The sequence below is a fragment of the Venturia canescens genome, chromosome 7, assembly GCF_019457755.1.
Source record: "Venturia canescens isolate UGA chromosome 7, ASM1945775v1, whole genome shotgun sequence".
Taxonomy (NCBI): domain Eukaryota; kingdom Metazoa; phylum Arthropoda; class Insecta; order Hymenoptera; family Ichneumonidae; genus Venturia; species Venturia canescens.
The window spans coordinates 1,586,979-1,606,994 of NC_057427.1; the positions used below are offsets into that span (position 1 = coordinate 1,586,979).

Here is a 20,016-nt window from a genome sequence, read left to right on the forward strand (position 1 = left end):
TTAATTCTCACTAAATGTTTTTTGTTCAATGTTTTTATTTTCCGATATTTTCATTAAATTTTCATTACAGGAATATTTTTTAGATTATTATAATAAAATTCATTATAAAAATGTTTATTTTTATTTAAAAGTATAATTTTAAGCAATATTCAATGTTACGAAGGAATATAGCGCTTCTTCAAAAATAGGGGTTTTTAGGGGGATTTCAGATGGATTTTGGGGGGGGACGGTCCGTAGGAGTTGGCAACACTGTTTCTGGACGCTTCTGTGGGGAATTTCGGATGGATGGATCGATACTGTGTTCGTAAATACGCTGCTACTGACCACCAGAATCAATTCATCAACGAAACAAAAACTCCACCAAAAATGTTAGTTTGGATATATGTGGATGCAGTGAGGAGTGATCGCTATGCTGCTATAGTATCACCGAAGCAAATTTTGGGAGAATTTGCCATTCCAGATATTTAAAATACTATATTTTTGTCAAAAATATTCGGCACAATTTTTACATGCTGTCGTTCGTTTTTTCGTCATTATATAACATCTTCGTTTTACTATGAAATACAGTAATTCTTTTTGATTACTACCACTGCGAATATAATTTAGTCAACTGTCGTGTTTTGATGTCATAATATATAATGTTCTCTCTTAGTGACATTCAAAATTAACCAAGTTCAATTGTAATTCTGTGACGATCACGACGATCTTGTGATGTGAAAATTATTTTTTTCATTCCATGCTCCTTAAGGTTTCATCTTTTGCTCTATATAGATACTTTCTCTTTTATTCAAATTCTGATCCATTCGATGTGACACTCATTGGTTATATATGCTAACTCGGTACTAGTTCAATTTACGTGGTACACTACCGTCCGTTCTACAGCGGATATACACATCACCATTACAATATCCATCCATATGTCAAAAGTAGTGAATGTACATATATACCGAACCATAAAATTTTTAACAGCTCTCAAAACACACGAGAACGACTGGAACACCATATGTATAGTTGGAAAAAAAACTCACTTTTATCGATATAAATACATTTGCAATATTACATATACTTCTTTTGACACATTTTTTCCAAAGTATCTTTCTTACATATAACGAAAAAATTGTCTCCATCTCTTTCTATTCATCTCAGTACACACTTGAGCACCAGCAGCACTTGACGAAAAAAGACTATTTACAAAAGGAAAAAAAACTTTCACAAGTATCCCGCATGTTGTGAGCTAGAACAGTCTGTTTCGGTCAAAAGTGATAAAAAATACTACCATATAAAGATACTAGTAAAAATTCACATATGACAATAGCACCGTGCGAGATAACCTCTCTTTCATCACATTGAAAGTTTTTTCCACTCTGCATACTCTGTGTACTCTGCGACACGTATCTTCGGAAAATAAAAACAACAAAGCAACACGAGGGAAAAAATTTCCATTGACATCTGCTTGCACGTACGTTCGAAACACACTTTTTAGTCGTTGTATTATCATACATCATATATAAGAGCACACAGAGGTTACGTGAAATATCTGTGTTCAAAGTCGTTGGGAACTCTTGAACCTATAAACCCTTACAAAAAATTTTGTTCGTAAAACTACTGCTTGTCATTTCTTTGACTAAATTGATTTTGAATCTGATTCACAAGTAAATAAAAATAATGTGGGCTCTCTGAATTTTAATCTTTATACCTGTACAATATGTTGTATTTGCCCTTGAATCATTGAATGTCCTCCAAAATGGTCATACTCATTATTTTCCTCACGGATTCCTGGATGCGTTACAGAACGAAGGATTCTTTTTCCAACAACCGATGTCAGACTCCAGAGAGTCTGCCCGAGTTGGTCACAACTCTGGCAGCACTGGAAATGCCAACGCCTGTGTCGTTTGCTACAGGGACGTAGAAATTTATAGCATAGGACTTTGTGAACATCCTGTATGTTACGAATGTAGTACAAGGATGAGGGTATTGTGTCAACAAAACGAGTGTCCTATATGTCGTCAGGACTTACCAAAAGTAGTCTTTACCAGAATGGTCAAGCCGTTTCGCCATTTGAGGAGGAGCAATTTGTTTGATACGCGATACAATATTTATTTCGACAGTCCGGATATTCAAGAAAAATTTAATACTCTATTGGCTCATGCTTGCTCCATTTGCCCCGATAAACAACAATTCCGAAATTTCAATGGCCTGAAGGATCACATGAGACGAACGCACGAACTGCACTATTGCGATCTTTGTGTCGACAATTTAAAGGTGAGCTTATTTGTTTTATTTGTTTTTCTTCTCTATTGGAGGTTACTAAGGATTTCAGTTATCTTGTTAGTAACGCAAATGGAAAACGTTTGTGATTTAAGAGTTTGAAAATGGAAGATATATAATAGAATGAAAGTGTCGTTTGAGAAGAATAACCGCCAATGGTGGATATTTTGCAGATATTCTCGCACGAGAGACGTTGTTACACACGTTCGAATCTGAGTCAACATCGTCGAAAGGGCGATCTGGATGACAAGAGTCACAAGGGTCATCCGTTATGTGTATTCTGTGACCAGCGTTACATGGACAACGACGAGTTATATCGTCATTTGCGGCGTGACCATCTTTTCTGTCATTTCTGTGACGCAGACGGTCTCCATCACTATTACAATTCGTACAATGATTTACGAGAGCATTTTAGGAACGAGCATTATCTGTGCGAAGAGGGAACGTGCGTGGAAGAAATGTTCACCGGCGTATTCAGGACGGATATTGATTTGAAAGCGCACAAAGCCTGCACACACGGTAAGCATTTGGGAAAAGCCGCGGCAAAACAAGCGCGTACTTTGGAATTGGAGTTTACGTTAGCCCCCAGAGGAGGAGGAGACAATCGTAATAACCGAAGATTACCAATGAGCGGAACGAGTGGAGCAAGTGGAAATACCGGTAGCGGAGCTTTGCAATCGAATTGTCGGAGATCTCGGGATCAGAACAATCGAGATCTGTTACAACAGCCGCAGCAGCAACGACAACAGCAACGTCATTTGGGACAGACGGATTATATGGCTGTTATCGTTAGCGACTTGGGAGACGTTGCTGCTGAAATTGCGTTTGACGACGACGATAGCTCTACTTACGTGCGACAGCCGGACGTACGGAGTACCGAAGAATTTCCATCACTCGGGAATAGCTCCCCGATCATACCGAATCTCGGTCAACCTCGTGGACGTGGCAATCTGACAATACGAGGTACTTTGAAGCCCCAAGCTCTGGCGGTAACCGATGAAAATTTCCCAGCCCTGGGACCGGATTCCGGCATAAGCAGTTCAACCGGTGTTGCCAGTTCAGCATGTGGTTCAGCAGCGGGAACTTCGGGAATTTCGAAAACTCTCAATCTCAGCGTTTACAGCAGTAACAAAACCGACACTTCGAGTAGTTCGTCATCGCAACGTCCCAAATCCGGAGCACCAAACGTATCGATTCAAGTCAATCATAAGACCGATGGTACCGTCACGACGCGCGTCAGTGGACCAAACATCCGAATAAAGCCGGCACAGCGTACTTCAATGGATTGTGATTTTCCGGCTCTCGGTCGTTCGAACCTCGCCAATACCGCACCATCGACGATTAGTCCGAACGTTGGTCAATGGACGAAAGTAACATGCGTCAAACAGCCACCCGAACAATCATCGAAAGCGAAAAAAGTCAGCCCTTCGCCATTCCCAGAATATCCGCCGCGTTTACCATCTTCCGAAGATTTTCCGAGTTTGTCGAAACCAGCCCGTTCAAAAAAACAACTTTCTATCGCGGTCCTTCCACAACAATCCTCCTGGTCCCAGCAGCATCAACAACCCTCGTCAAAGAAATCCGAAAACGAGAACAAGTCAATAGCTGACGCGACCAAAGGTAAAACGAAAAAGAAAAAAGTCAAGCAACAAGTAATCAGCGGTAACAATTCAAGTAGCAACGAATCAACCGGCTCGAGAACAAACAATAACATCACTAATGTCAGCGACAAGGCGAAAGAGAATTTATCGAAAAACAATGGAACGAAGACGGAAGCAGCAGCACCCGTAACGAGGAAAGATAACAAAATGGAGCTCAATACGAAAACCGACGAATCTTGCGAGAGGAAAGACAACAACAAATCGTCGAAGAAAGATAAGAGTAGTAAAAGCAAGAGCAAAAACAAGAAAGAGGCCGCGGCCGGTGGTGCCACGGAGCGCTCGAGCAACGATAATGATTCAGCGTTCACACCCTCGAACTCGGAAAAACAAACGAGCCAAGAAACGTCAGCTAGAAAATGTTCGGTACTGAATATCGATAGTTTGAATTCAAACGAAAACGTATGCAAGCTTAATGATGATTTTCCAGCGCTGAGTATCGGCAAGTCCGTTCGGTCAGCGAGCAACGGACAATTCATGACGAAAGTGACGAACCCACCGCCTGGTTTTGATACTGCCACACCACCACCGCCAGGCTTCGCCGTTAAGATTTCCAGCGACGATCGTATACCGAGCGACAACGGTAGTTTAACGTTTACAAACAGTTCGGGCGAGAGCTACACTATTCTACCAACGAGAACGGGAAAGGGGGAACTCGAAAAAATGTACACATACGTCATACCGCCCGATTTCGAAAGAAGGAATCGAAGCCTCATCGAGCGCGTGACCGAGGTACTGGGCGATCAAGAAGCCATTAAGGAGTTTCGATTTCTCAGCGGCTCCTTCCGACGAGGTGATTGTAATCCCGAGGATTATTACAAGCGCTGTCGCCGAGCCATCGGGGTCGCCACTTTCGACAATTTATTTCCCGAGATGCTGGTCTTGCTTCCGGACATTGAAAAACAGCAACAACTCTTTCAAATTCATCGTCGCGAGGTAAATGGCCAAATAAGACTATTGGACGCTTGCGACGTATGCGGCCAAATAGTGAACGTCGGTAGTGATCAGAAAGCTCATTTATCGAGTCACACTATGGAAAATGATTTTCCTGCGCTCGGCGATACATCCAACACTGCACCCCCGCCTACGACTTGGGTCGTTCGCAAAGTTTGATACGCGGCCGGTTGCTACGAGTTTTATTTTGTTTGTTTTTTTTTCTTTCTTTCTTTCTTTTTTTTCGTCGCTCTCTCGCGACGATGGGAAACAGGACTTTGCTTTTGCGTCGAAATTATACATCGCCTATCTTCGTCAATCACATTCTGGTTATATACTTTCAACTTATTTGCCAAGTACGAGCTCGGAAATCATGCTGCACCTCGTACGAAGATTTTCACTTGAATTCTATTCGTTGGAACGAATTCGAAAACGAAAATCCAAATCCCTTATTTGTCAATGTACATAATACGTTTAAAAAATCATAAAAAACAAATGGCTGCAGACATCACAACGTGGCTGAAGGGATATTGTACCTTGTACCTCCGCGAGAGCATTTCTCCATCTCCCTTCGAGCCGTACACATCTGAGATTTCACGTAATATAAGAACGATAAAAAATTGAATGATGAAAATAACGAGTCGCAACGGAGCAACGCCAAATGTAAAGAAAATAAATTGTTTCATAGTTCACAAATATATACGTACACGCGTGTACCTCCGAGATGTACTGTTTTGTACACAATAATAAAGTTACACGTGCATGGGTTAAATAGTGCGCGCAAATTAATAAGTGTTTCCCCATTCAAGTAATAACAATTCGATTATTTGCGTAAAAATACAATAATTACGCGCATCCTCATTTCTGAACATTGTTAAATTTATTTTCCAATAATACAGTGTGAAAAGGAACATATACGGGCTTGTAGAAGTAATATAAACCAAGAAAAAATCATCTAGACATTACACTCGATATTAATGTTTTTCAGATTTATATGCTACAAATATTGCCGATTTTTATTCAATAAGTATCAAAATCATCGATTAAACGATTGAGCACGATTCGGTCGTTAAGAAAGGTAAATATACAAGAAAATTCGGGACGTGAAATCAGCTAACGTCGTTATAGATAAGAATTACAAACAACGGACAGGATGATTAATTAGTCGTCAAGATCACTACTTCATTCGGTTCAATTTTCAAAAGACCACTTTATTATTTATTTCTCGAACGTCCTGTTACTGTGTCGTCTCGTTCAATATTATTGTTTTCATTGAATGAAAAAAAAAAAAAAAGGAAAAACGAGTGAATCCGGTCGGGTGTATTAATTTATTTACCTCATCCGAGACATATTTTGTGAAAACGATGAAAGAAACTTTTATGAATATTCAATCTTCAATATATTATTCGTTCTTATTCCATTGCCCAAACGGCTAAACATTACTCAAACTGAAAAACCTATCATAAAATGTGCTTCGATCAACGACTCAGGCGCCTGCGCTAGTGGCCCGTGAGTTCGTACCACAATCAACATTCGCATGTGTCACACGTGTATGGATACTCGAATATTACTTGTTTTCAAAAGATCATCATTTATGTACTGATATAACTATTTCTCTTAGACATTAACGTTATTATTCAATCGACACGATAGTACAAAACCGCTTGATATTATTAACGAGCGCTCGAGGATGGGATAGATTGATTCGTATTCCACAAGAACCACAAATCTTAGTCGAACGAATGATAAAGTGAAAGAATGACGTTGAAGACATTGAATCGTTGAAATGTATCAAAATATAATATTTTTTTCGTATTATTGAAAAGAATTCTGACAGTTATTTAATTTCTTTGTTTGGAAACCATATGAAAGATGAGATAAATTTTGAAAAATTCGCCAATGCGGAGAAAATTGAATAATGACCGATTGAAAAAAAATTATTGTAACATTCCAACGATGCTAGCTCGGTTACAGTGTAAAATATTTAACAGTTGTTTGAAGCCTTGACGTTTGATGCCAATTATCGTATCGTTATGAATCTTAAATGTGTAGAGAAAAATATAACTCATAACAAAAATACTAATAAAAACGAATGATCTTTTGTCGACGTTGATTACCGCGTGGAACAAAATCATTATATATTTTTTGTTTCTTACAACGTTGACAAATCGAAATACCGACGAGAGAGTAATTTTTCATGGGACCGATTTGCCGAGCAGGGGAGAGGGGAGTCGCGCGGGATGAACAAGGCAATATCGGACCACGAGAAAAATTACAAATCTTAAATTGTGACTTAAAAATCGAATATTAGTGTGATTTTGCATGTAAAAATTTCGAGGAGGCAATCGCTCACGCGTAGTCCAGATATTTGACGATGAATTTAGAAGGGGATCATTGGTTTGCGATAAGGAGGTACAATAATTCCGGACAAGATGTATGTTTATCTCTCGATAATCTCTAAAATGCTGGATCACTTTTTGGCGAGTTCGTTGCTCAACCAATCCAGGCCTTCGTAGAGACCTTGACCCTGGGTCGCACACGCACTTTGAATGTACCAATGACGTCCTCTGAGAGCATTAAGTTCAAGCTTATCGGTTAATTCTGCCGCAGACATAGCATTTGGTAAATCTTGTTTATTGGCGAACACCAGGAGAACGGCATCTCTGAGCTCGTCCTCTTTGAGCATACTGGCCAACTCTTTCTGCGCCTCTAAAATTCTTTCCCTATCGTTGCTGTCAATGACGTAGATGAGGCCTTGGGTATTTTGAAAATAATGCCTCCACAAAGGACGAATCTTTCCTTGGCCGCCGACGTCCCATACGGTGAAACAAATATTTTTGTATTCTACTGTTTCAACATTGAAGCCAATGGTTGGTATAGTAGTGACTATTTCGCCAAGTTTCAATTTGTACAAAATTGTAGTTTTACCAGCTGCATCCAAACCAACCATTAGAATTCTCATCTGTTTCTTGCCGAACAAACGAGTCAGCAAACTGCTTATAGTCAAGCCCATGCTTGGCCCTTCTTGTGTTCAATTTCCTGTAATTAGCTTGCCTTTTTTCCTCAAACGTTGGCTGTGCGCGTGCCTAATCCACACGCGTCAACCTCTTTCTCGATTTAATGCAGAATGTGCGATTAACTGATATAAAGCACGAGGGTAGGTATGTACGTGGCGGCAGTGGCAACGGCAGTAGCAGCGCGCTCGGAACCTCAAAATATGTGTGTATACGTTCGATGACGTCTGTCGGCAGTAATACGAAAAATTATTTTCATCTCTATATTTACGTAGCGTATTCTCGCAACATTTACTACTAAATCCAATGGATATTATTCAAACTTTGATACACGCAAGATATTTGGTCAAACAATATTTTTAAACATACTCTTTTGGCAGTTGGTTTACGCCCAGGAGCTGTGAAATTTTGCGATCCCACGGTTATGTCCTTCTGTCGATTTTCAATCTACTCCGGGGACTAATATCACCGACGGTTTGCTTGACAGCCACGCAATGACAATGAGCCTCAATCTTTTTTTATTATTTTTCCAACACTCTTGCTTGGACGCTTCTTGCCTTTTGTCTTATTCCGATTTTTCGGAGTTCTCGTGAATACAAGAAAAAAAAACGAAAAAAACGTAAACGTCACACACGCAAGACGGCTACTTTGGATAAACAGCCGTTCCTCAGATTGTAGGACGATTAGCGATTGGTGCTTGTTTTGTCGTTTGGTCACACTTGACGGTATCCCGTCATTCGCCGCGGATTCACCACCACCACTTTTTGTACACCGGCTTTTATATGCCTGTCGTATGTATGCCTCTATTGCCTCTGTGTGTGGGTGTATGTGCTTTTTCGGTTACACCACACTACACACGAGACCATTTCTTGAGACGAAGTAGCGCAAGTAGCGCCACGTACCGGAAGTGGCTGGCCTGGCTGACATCAACAACCAACTCGACGAACGATAGCAAAACCTGACAACCTGCTGCATGATGCAACAGCAGCAGCAGGCAGTACGTACGGTAACACAACGGCGCGAGTTTTTGCTCATTCTCGAGCACGCGCGGGAATGAAATGACGCATAGTAGGAATCGGAATATATGATGTGTGATTCAGCCAAATAAATTGGGAATTATACATTGGCTGATACGGAAAGCTCGCCTCCATCGAATATAAGCGCCACCGAAACTGAATAAAGAAAGTTGGAATGTTTGAAATACAGCCCGCAGCTATCGAAAATTCGAGGCTGTATTATCGTTCCGGATATATAAATTTTTTGCTTCGAGTACTAGAAAATCCCATCATCAAACCAATCGAGTTTCATACAAGAATTTTGCTGCATGTCATTCGGTGATTGATTTGCTTCTCTAGAAAGTAAAGCATTTTTGGTTTCCATGGCCACGTACGACCGCACGACGCACGAACTTAAGTCTTGCAGTTGGTACGCTTGATTTTATCACGATGTATCCGATGTATGTTCTCACCAGCTCCTCTCAGCTGGGTTATCAAACGAAGACAAAAATTCACCCAGCATTTCATAGAACAATAAATAAAAGTATTGTCTGAATCACGTCTGAATAAACAGAATAAAGGAGCAATAATAACAAATAGATTGTAAAAGACAAACAAATGCTACACCAAAGGGAGGATTATTCCAATAATAATAACAGTACGACCAAACGCGTTGATGAACGTTTGAACTTTGTTCGAAATCAGTCAGTTTGCCGAAACCTCGAGTGTATATTGTTATTGAGAAATGAACAATATTAATAGTGCCATACTATAAGTCAAGAGTGATGAAAATTTTAAAAATGACGCAATATAAATTTCGTGCGCGTAATGATATTTTTTAGAATATCAACCATGTCAATGGGACTGAATGGACGCGAGCAAGAGTTTCATCGAGTTTTCTCCCTGTCAACTCGTTTAAGGAAATCTTAGATACTACGAGCATATGGTTTTACAGGTTGACGAAGTCGTTCGCGGGAACGGAAACGTACCCAGCCTACTGACAGCAAGGTCTTACAATTTTGGAAGATATGAGTTTCAAAAAATCCACCGCTCTCATGTGGATTCTGTACATGTTGACGTTTGTTACGCTGTGCTATGGCGTGCGACAACAACCGACAGAAGTACGATTTACAAATGCTCTCTGGTTTCTCGATTATTTCAGCTGCTCAATATCCTTTAATTTATGAATGCCTCACTATCACTTACTCATTTATTACTGACTGCTTATATACAATGTTATGGCAGCAATAATGATTTTATTGATTGACTACAATCGTTGAAAAAAAGTAACAGCTTTTGAGTAATTCTTATTAATTATGAAAAAATTATCTACGGAAGGCCAAAGAACCAATATTCCTGTGTTTGCAGTGAAATATTTATATCCGTATTTGTTGATAAATAATATTTTGTCCCTTTCAACTGAGCGTTTTATGATTTAATTCATTTGAACATATGAAAGATAAAAGCTCTCAATAAGACACCTAAACGCTCGAAGCAGCATCAATTCATCAATTTGTTATTTTTCTTTTTCATAGAACCACAGTACGGGTCTTGTTCCGGAGCAGGATGACTCGCTCTTACTTTTTTCTACTCTTGGTGGATCGTTGATCGGAGTTGAACAGCGTACTGGAATTATTCGCTGGCGCCAAGACAATGGTAATTCTTCGATCGATCGGTTTACAAATTCTTGTAAACCAAGTTGGATTGATACCCGATTGGCAACTTTAGAAAACGAAGCAAAAAATTTTCAATGTACTCTTCTATAGGTTTTCGATATTCTGATTTTGGCAATATGAATCTACCGTATCTCCAATTTTCGTTTTAATTTTCAATTGAAACGAGGCGTTTTTAAAAAATTGTCATCAATAGAGTAACTAAATCTTGGAAGACAAAGGGCTATCTTATTTGTTCTATCAGAGGTTCACATTAATAAAAGCATTCAATATTTGAAACATTCTCACTAGATTATCTCTGCTTATATCCTGATAAAATCGCGATTATGATCAATAAATTGTCATACGCAATCACTTGGAAATATTGCAAGCATGGACAGTGTGGAAAGGACACGTCATCACGAAATATTGATCAAATAATAAAAGTTTGCAAAAAAATCGTTTTCTAATTATAGCGCTCCGTAACGATTGCCGTGGCTTTCTATATTTATATATTCATGCATATCGATACATCCTGATAACATTTTTGATGAACTTTTTTATTACTTTTGTTACAGAACCTGTAGTTAAAGTTCCATACAACATCGGACAAACCACCGTGTACGTATCCAGAATTGAAGTTTTTTTTTCATCGTGATTTCGAAACGCACCGGTTGAGTAGGAGTAAAGGAAAACATTTACAATAAGCGTAATAAGACTGAATTGATACTTAATGCTGAAAAACCATATAAAAAGTTATCCGTCGAAAAAAATGAATACTTTTTGATGTAAATAACGAAGTTTTGTGTGCTCAAATGATTTGTTGCGTTTTGTTTGATATTTGATCAGTATTCGATGTATTTAATAGCAAGTTTTTTTCAAAATACTTGTTTAGGCCCATGTTTTTGCCGGATCCGAAGGATGGATCGCTCTATTTGTTTGGTGCTGGGTTCGAAGTTTTGAAAAAACTGCCATTCACGATACCGCAATTGGTCGCGAGTAGTCCTTGTCGTAGCAGCGATGGTATTCTATATACGGGGCGGAAAATCGATACGTGGTTCAGCATTGATCCTCTTACGGGGGATAAGGAACATCTCATGGGTTTCGATCAGGTTGAAAATACATGCCCCCTCGAGATTCAAGATGCGATTTACGTCGGTCGGACCGAATATAACATTATAATGATTGACACGAAGAACAAGGATAGAAAGTGGAACGTAACGTTCTATGACTATTCTGCAACAAAAAGGGAAACCGAGGGAGTTGATAATTATGGTTTGTAATTTTTCGAGTAGAATCGTCTCGTTTGAAATCGATGAAACAATCATCAGATATTATCACGATTCGTTAACTTTTGATGTTTAGCTGAAAAAAAGTGATATTTAGTTAAGAGAAAAAGGAAGTAAATTCAAGAGTTGGATATATCTAAAGTACAAAAAAAAGTCTACAGTCATTTGTTTTGAATAAATGTTGACCCAAGTTGGATTTATTCGACAGATCTAGTACACTTTACGACGAGCTCAACGGGGCGAGTCGTAACACTTGATGGGAGGCTGGGAATTGCACTATGGGAATTGGATTTAGGGAGCCCCGTAATTGGAGCTTACACCTTCAGCAAAGATGGCTTGGTAACTGTCCCATTCACGAGTGTCGCCGAGGGTACTTTGACCAATCTCCTGCAAACGTTCAGCCTCGAAAGAAGTGACGTCAAGTTATTGTAATTTTCCATTTATTCATTACGGTTAAACAATAGCTTTTTATTTAAAACTAAAGTCAGTTATTGCTTCATTCAATGCAATATAATCGTAATGGGACTAGACTCAATGAATTTTCTTAGCCCTACGCTCTACATTGGCGAGCATCGACATGGGTTGTACGCACTCCCATCGTTGGTCGATTATTCGATACCAACGATCTCGAGTAACGCAGGGCATATGATGCTGGAAGGGCCTCATACGATTCCGGACGTATACAAAAATGAAGATACGATCCCGGCTCCCGGTGATAACGTGAAAGTGACTCGGATCGAGAACCTTGGAGATGATTACCAGAGTGTTCTCGATGATAAAAAATTTATAATGCTGGGTCATTACAAAGTTCCTGCAGAGTACAAGCCTCATAATCAACAACTGCAAATAACTGGACGTTCCGATCCTATTATACGAACTAATCCACCGGCATTGAACGCAACTGGTAAATTGGTAGTTCCAGTTAAGGTAGATGAAAACACCAATGGCACGCGCGATAACAAAGGATGGCGAAAGGCAATCGCCATGTCCTACAACGCGAGCAAACTTTGGCTTAATCAACAGGAAAGCAAAGGACTCAAATTGCTTATTTTAATCCTGTTTGGATGTATAATAGCGATGTGCTGGTACGTTGCTGCCATGAACAAGGAAGTTCAACAATTGTCGCAGGTAACGGAAATTTGGTTCAGTTTAACTTTAGGAGAAATCCAAAAGGTTTAACCGACATCGAAGCTCCCACAGAGCACGGCTAACTGATCAGCTAACAATTTATCGTCAATGAAACCTTCTCGGATCTCTCCTATTTAAGAAATTTTATTACATTGAAAATGTTAGTCCATTCACCGGGGGCCCATCATCTCGGGTCTCGGGGCATTATACTTACTGATTAATAGCAGCACTTTGATCAGGGTTCGAGAGAAAATAGCCGTACAAACAGCAGCGGACGTAATGACAACTTGGCAGTTGTTGAAGATATATGCGAAGGTACGGTGAGGGTGGGAAAAATTATTATCAATACGACAGAAGTTTTAGGAAAAGGATGCGAAGGAACTTTCGTCTACAAGTGAGTCATGCATCCAGTTTTTATTTAAAATTTTTAATTAGTCAAACTCGGTGTGACAGCTGAGACGGTGACGACGTTTATTCATAATCATTTTTTCCTATTGAAACAGAGGTCAATTCGACGGGAGATCCGTCGCGGTGAAGAGATTACTGCCAGATTGTTTCACTTTTGCCGATCGCGAAGTGGCTCTTTTACGGGAATCGGATGCACACGCAAATGTTGTGCGGTATTTTTGTACCGAGCAGGATAGAATGTTTCGTTACATCGCCCTCGAGTTGGCACAAGCAACGCTTCACGATTACGTCGCTGGCACTTATACTAACGACGCAATATCGACCAAAAGTATTTTGCTCCAGGCAACTTCGGGTCTTGCTCATTTACACTCACTGGATATTGGTGAGTTTGCTACCGGCTATACAAATTGAGAATATCACAGGAGTAAAACCAAGGTCGGTTATAAAGAGTTCAAGTGTCGAATTCCGGGCAACAGAATTGCCCAGTGTATTTTTAATTGTTTCTCCCCGATATGAGAAATTGAAGTGGTCAGTGTTTCCAAAATGGTTAAATGTAATTGTTTGTCGCACGGTCGAGTAAACTAATTTTCTCTTGTATAAATTGGAGTTTAATATTCTCGTTCTCATTACAGTTCACCGAGATATCAAACCTCACAATGTTTTATTATCGGTAACTGGACAGAGGGGTGAAGTCAGAGCGATGATATCAGACTTTGGACTATGCAAAAAGCTTCAGTTGGGTCGTATGTCATTTTCTCGAAGATCCGGTATTACTGGAACTGATGGTTGGATCGCACCGGAGATTTTGAACGGCGAGAGAACGACGTGTGCCGTTGACATATTCTCTCTTGGCTGCGTATTTTATTACGTACTGTCCAGAGGAAAGCATCCCTTCGGAGATCCGCTGAGAAGACAAGCCAACATTTTATGTATGGTTTCTTTTTTAACCTCATTCCGGTTTATCCTCATTCTTGAAGGACCGTTAATAACAATGAAATGATTAATGCACGGTATGTAGGTGGCGAAAGTAATCTGCTTTCTCTACAGAGCGTTACCGAAAGTGATAAACAATCAGCTCTGATATTGATAAGAGCTATGATCGCAAGTGATCCAACTTCGAGACCATCCGCTCTTGTCGTTCAAAATTATCCATTCTTCTGGAAAGCAGCGCATATTCTAGGTTTTTTTCAGGTAAATATTTCTTCAGGCAAATAGAAATGTGAATATTTTCTACTTGGAGTGTCTTTTGTACTCTCACTGTTATTGTGTGATGTAGTAAGAAAGTAAAGCGTTGTGGTTGCTAATATTGACTTCGTTCAATGAATTAATAGGATGTTAGTGATCGGGTTGAAAAGGACGAACCAAGCAGCCCTGCTTTATTGGCATTGGAGAGTGGAGGCAGTCGTGTTGTGAAGCGCGATTGGAGAATACACATCGATCAAGAAGTTGCGAGTGATCTCCGAAGATACAGGAGCTACCGGGGAGAGAGCGTGAGAGATTTGCTTAGAGCGCTCAGAAATAAGGTTGTCTGATGTTCTCTCGCAGGTACAGTTAGATCGTATGGATTTTTTCATTATTTTCTTATTGCTCCTGTTTCAGAAACATCATTACAGAGAATTGACTAAAGAAGCCCAAGCGAGTTTAGGGGAGATACCGGTGGCTTTTACCGAATATTGGCTCTCAAGATTTCCCTTGTTGCTCTCGCATACGTGGTGCTGCATGCAGAAATTCCGAAGCGAGCCAACTTTTCGAGAGTACTACAGTCGTGATTTTTTATTCAATCACGAGTACAACGTTCAGGAAGACAGCGACGAAGCAGGTCCGAGTTTCGTCCTCCACAATTCTGCGACAGGTTCAACACCGGCTTGGAGGGTTCGGGGCGACGGTGTTGATTGGAGTCCAAACAGGGCGAGGATTCGTGGTGCCCGAAGAAAGCAGGATCGAAGAAAGGTCGAAGAACCGGTTGTTTGGTCATTGCCTCCAGCGAGTTAGGCAAATTAAGATATTTTGGACGAAGCAATCTTTTATCCCGCCGAACGGTTTCTCGATAAATGTTACACACCGTGGATACGAAAACAAGAAATCATTGTAAAACCGGATGTTTAGTCCCCAGATCACAACTTTCCGGAGCGGTTTCGTGGACCAGTTTTATTTCTTCTAATAATCGTGAGCTTGTGTGCGCATTCGAGTGTTTGTGAAAAAGTGTCAAGTTTCACAGTGATTTGTGATATTTTTATCTCAGAGTAATGACGAAGAATCAAAGTCGAACGTTTGGATAAATATGTTCGTTTTTCAACAGAAACTTGCAGCTAGGCCGACGAATCTGTACAACATTATAATATTTTTTCAATTATCGTCAAGACCACACATTTTTCATAGTACTTACAATCAACATTACGGACGTAGCAATACGTCTCAAACATACAATAATATTCAAAGGCACAAAACTACCAAGGAGTATAGACGAAACTCGGAGGCACGCGTAGCATTTTTTTCATGCAACAGTGTAAAATTTATATATATTTTATGGACGATGTTATCTTAAGACTATATATATTTGAGAATAGAGATTTATTTATATATATATATATTGTAAACTTTATATATTAACTCTTATGGGCAAGTTGTAAATAATAGTGTGGTGTACATTAATCTCAATATTTCACAAGCGATACTATCAACGGGCTATTACAGGCTCGTGGCTCTCCGTAATTCGTATGAATAATGAAGAGCAAAATTCACTTGATTTCCAAAGTATCCAAAAATCAAATGTGGACGTTGAATCATTTCCACAAAAGTATTTTAATGACTAAAAAATCGAGTTTTCTCCCGAAAAAGTTCATGTTTTTTCGCGATTCTCGTGTGTAGAAGATCTGTTGATTGTGAAATATTGAAGTTTAAAAAAAAAATTTCTAATTATATTGTGAAGAAACAATGGGAAGCACTTTGCTAATTTGAACAGATATATGGCAAAGTTGAATTCTGTTATTTTTTTGATTATTTTCAACCTGGTCATTCTATTTCGTAATTACAAGTATTCGTGGCTCGATTATTTTTCAGTATTTTGACAACGTTAGAATATGACTCTGTCATAAATATATCACTGGAGGAAATTTTTTCAACTTCCTCCAAAGGAGTAATGCCTCTGGAATTACGTATATTCGTACTCGCTCCATATCTGATGAGTAATTGTACTATTCTGACATTACCGCTTCTTGCGACGAGATGAAGCGAAGTATCCCCGAGGACGTCGATGGCATTGATGTCGCAATTACCACAATTGAGCAATAATTTGACGATTTTAATCCAGCCTCTGGAAGACGCGAGATGGAGAGGAGTACGACCATTGATCGTTTTCAAATTAATACTCGCCCCTGCATCCAAGAGAATCTCCACCATTTCCGTATGCCCGTGATCGCATGCGACATGAAGAGCAGTTTCGTTGCTCTCGTTGGAAATGTTCAATCCTAAACTCTGAGTTTTCTCAAGAGCGTCGCTCAATCCCTCATTCGACGTGCAGTCATCACAACCATTGCATCGATCGCAGTTGCAGAGAGGATGACAGAGAGCAGGAGACTGATGGTTGATGGAAGTTTTGGGGAAAGGAGCATCGAGACCAAGATAGAAGCAGGCTAATCTTACATCATTTTCGACTACAGCAGCCAGGAGCCTGTGGACTTTTCGACTGGGGTTCGATCTTCGCGAATTGTTTGCTAAGGTTCTCTGAAAATTAGGGGCTTTGTTGGGGATTTTTATTCCAAGGGGGTACGTAGAAACATAATTGGATAATCGAACGTTGGGTGGAGTTTGCAAAAGTTTTGAGACCCGGGAATTATGGGCAACTACGAGGGGAGTTTGTCCACGACGATTGGTTGCACGAGGATTTGCACCGTGTTCCATAAGAATCTCGACGATGTTGTCATAGCCCCATTTGGCAGCGTGGTGCAGAGGCGTCTCACCGTTCGAATTGGCTGGACTTTTTTTCATAGGGATAGCCATTTGTTCGGTAAAATAGATGATGGCTTTGACGCAGCCTTCGTGTCCGTGGTCCGAAGCGAGATGAAGCGGTGTATTTCCTCGCGAATCGGTTATCGTTGGATCAGCATTTGCGTGCAACAGAAGCAGAAGAGTATTTTGGTGACCTCGCGATGCTGCGCAATGCAACGGAGTTGTCCCATCGGCATCCGAGTCGTTTGGATCAGCCTCGTGCTCCAGAAGATAATCGACCACGTTCACGTGACCGCACAACGAAGCAACGTGGATCGCAGTCATTCCACGATCATCCCGTGAATGAACAGTTGGTAAATGGGTTAGCGACGCACCAGCGATTCGCCTCTCGCATGTTTCACACGTGCATAGAGGATGACAGAGCTTTAACGCCTCGGTAGCGCATGTTTTCGAACAACTCCCCGACTGCCCGAGTATTCTATCGACTTCAGTCAAATTCGATTGTCTGATCGCCGAGAATAAATTTGCCAATGAGATTGTATCGTCTTCCGGTTTGCGATTGAATGAATTCGTCGAGTGATCGTAATTTTTATTTTCCGTAAAAATTTCTGAATAGTCGGCCGTCGTAGCTTTGAGTACTCCCGATTTAACGTGCTCGATCGCAGCTTCTAAACTAGTTATTAAAAAACCAGCTTCGTCAGTCTCGTTATTCGTTGAGTCAGTGGAAAAACGGAATTGCCTCATGAACGTCAATTGGCCGATCCAATTTGGTACACCTGCTCTTATAACAAGAAAAATCAGTACGGGAAGTATGTCATCGGTGGATACGAGGCGGTTTCTCGTACCCTGCTCCGTTACGTAACGTATAGCTTTTTTTAAACAGCCTACTTTGCCCAAAACCGTTGAGTTTAGTGTGAGCCGTGATAATTCCAGTTTACCCCGTAATATTCCATCATACGTATCTGAGCGTACTCCCAAATCACGCAATTGTACATCATGAAGGTTTTTGATAGTTTTGTTCAGCAAGGCGTCCTCATAGGAGGTTCTCGCCGCCACGGAGCGTGGCAAAACATTTCGCAAACCGTGAAGCGTGTAGGTTTCAGTGGCAATTTTGATTGTTCGAAGAAAATGACGATTTGATTCGGTCTTTTCGCGCAAACGTATGTCCTGCAATAGCATTCGTAAGTTTCTTGCATAAAGTCGACCTACAAGATCACGCTGAGTGTCGACCATCAAGTCCTCCAAGTCTTCATGACGCTCTTGGAATTCCTCGATTGCCATTGTCATTTCCTTTATTATATCCTTGTTAAATACTTCTGTCCAAAGAAGATCCAGAGCTTCGCGAAGGTTCGTCACTACGAAAACATCGTCTCTAGAAGCTGAGATACTCCGCTCCAAAGGATGCTCTATACACCTGTTCAAAAATTCAATTACATTTCATTTTTATTATTTTTATTATAAAAGAATATTGCAAACAATCGCAGAATATTGAACAAAGAATGTTGAATACCATGACAAATTTTCTTACCATAAAGAATATTTTAAGCGTCTGTCCGTGTAGAAAGTTTCTTCAAATAATAGATGAGCCGAACACGGTTTGGCAATGTCATATTCGACAGTGAGCACACGATTGGAAACCTTTATCTCTTTGCCAGCTAAAGTGTGGAAGCGAGGACTAGAATTGTCCCTGTCTGGTATAAGAATATGACTGAGGAAGTCGTCTTCGACAAGCGCAGATTTGGTAAAGGTTCCGCATCTTGGTACGCAAATGACTAAACCTTCGCTGACTGCTTTTTCAAAGATAGAGGGATACTCTTGACGAAGAACTTGTAAAAAAGAATTTTCCGACAGGTCTTCGTCGTAGCTCGCTTCCATGATCCTGCTGTTCCATGTATCCACTGTGTTCCAGGACTCGGTGTTACGTACGACCGTACGTCTTGATGAAAAAACTCTGATCCTCAGCCCGAAGAAACATGGAACAAATCTTATCACATGGAGACACATGTGCGAGGATTATAACATTAAAAATTATTTATTTTTAAATGAAAAACTCATATCCTAATTTTTCCTCAACCAATTCTTCAAAACAAAACAACAAATCATTCAATTTCATAAAATACGCAGTAACATATTGTTCGTTTTTGATTTGATTATCGCAATGGGGTACGAGCACTGACTCTGAAGTTGCGTCTACCAGCAATGAAGGAAATTAATAAACTAACCTATATATACATTGACGATAAGCATATCCGTCACGGATTTTATGTTCAGGAGAAATGCAGCATATCAGTCTCTCACATTAAAACCGTATACCGGTTGAACCATGAGAAAACTGCATTCCTGCGGTCATAACAAAAATGCTTTGACGTTTGACGTATACGTCGTTACGACGTTACGAGTTGCGATACATCGTCACATGCGTTGGATACGTGAGATGAGAAGAGACGACACCCACTATATAGCTAATATACTGTCTGCTACTTCTGCCATACCTGCAATAGGCAATATATAGATATGCGTACAATGGTTACCGCCGGGGATAACAACCTACATGGTCGTTATATATATATATATATAGCTGTTGGCGGAAATCCATGCATCCATGTGCGCTTATGTGTTACCGTTTTGAAGAACATTCATTCGATTTTTCTTTTGTTTGAAAAGAGAAAAGTCTGATGCAAAAAGCTTCCAATTAATCAAACAATTAAAAACAAACGGCAAAC

The 20,016-nt window shown here is 40.1% G+C and overlaps 4 protein-coding genes across 10 annotated transcripts; 2 read left to right on the forward strand and 2 right to left on the reverse strand.

The window, feature by feature from the left end:
* Positions 1-258: 258 nt before the first annotated feature.
* Positions 259-5,648, forward strand: LOC122413440 (E3 ubiquitin-protein ligase ZNF598). Of its 5 annotated transcripts, none has more exons than XM_043423781.1 (4): positions 259-748; positions 1,147-1,459; positions 1,792-2,262; positions 2,442-5,648. In XM_043423781.1, the coding sequence occupies exons 3-4, from the start codon at positions 1,819-1,821 to the stop codon at positions 5,037-5,039; spliced, it is 3,042 nt and encodes a 1,013-aa protein (XP_043279716.1). In that variant the 5' UTR covers positions 259-748; positions 1,147-1,459; positions 1,792-1,818; the 3' UTR covers positions 5,040-5,648. The 5 variants fall into 5 exon arrangements, with proteins under 5 accessions (XP_043279716.1, XP_043279717.1, XP_043279715.1 ...); XM_043423782.1 differs by having other exon boundaries at positions 259-566; XM_043423780.1 differs by having other exon boundaries at positions 259-1,459.
* Positions 5,649-5,716: 68 nt separating this feature from the next.
* Arf102F (ADP-ribosylation factor 2) lies at positions 5,717-8,740 on the reverse strand. The gene is made up of 2 exons (XM_043423805.1): positions 8,243-8,740; positions 5,717-8,100 (listed from the first exon to the last, which is right to left on the reverse strand). Exon 2 carries the CDS (start codon positions 7,870-7,872, stop codon positions 7,330-7,332), a length of 543 nt encoding a protein of 180 aa, XP_043279740.1. The 5' UTR covers positions 7,873-8,100; positions 8,243-8,740; the 3' UTR covers positions 5,717-7,329.
* A 164-nt stretch (positions 8,741-8,904) lies between these two features.
* LOC122413441 (serine/threonine-protein kinase/endoribonuclease Ire1) lies at positions 8,905-16,325 on the forward strand. 3 transcript variants are annotated; one of them, XM_043423786.1, is made up of 13 exons: positions 8,905-9,298; positions 9,824-9,989; positions 10,404-10,524; positions 11,099-11,141; positions 11,416-11,795; positions 12,018-12,237; positions 12,358-12,937; positions 13,165-13,331; positions 13,441-13,727; positions 13,978-14,274; positions 14,364-14,536; positions 14,677-14,868; positions 14,945-16,325. In XM_043423786.1, the coding sequence occupies exons 2-13, from the start codon at positions 9,897-9,899 to the stop codon at positions 15,335-15,337; spliced, it is 2,946 nt and encodes a 981-aa protein (XP_043279721.1). In that variant the 5' UTR covers positions 8,905-9,298; positions 9,824-9,896; the 3' UTR covers positions 15,338-16,325. The 3 variants fall into 3 exon arrangements, with proteins under 3 accessions (XP_043279721.1, XP_043279719.1, XP_043279722.1); XM_043423784.1 differs by lacking the exon at positions 8,905-9,298 and having other exon boundaries at positions 9,308-9,989; XM_043423787.1 differs by lacking the exon at positions 8,905-9,298 and having other exon boundaries at positions 9,308-9,989; positions 13,177-13,331.
* Positions 15,898-19,837, reverse strand: LOC122413442 (ankyrin repeat domain-containing protein 27-like). Its single transcript, XM_043423788.1, has 3 exons — positions 19,516-19,837; positions 18,822-19,277; positions 15,898-18,707 (listed from the first exon to the last, which is right to left on the reverse strand). The coding sequence occupies exons 2-3, from the start codon at positions 19,166-19,168 to the stop codon at positions 16,358-16,360; spliced, it is 2,697 nt and encodes an 898-aa protein (XP_043279723.1). The 5' UTR covers positions 19,169-19,277; positions 19,516-19,837; the 3' UTR covers positions 15,898-16,357.
* Between the last annotated feature and the right edge of the window lie 179 nt (positions 19,838-20,016).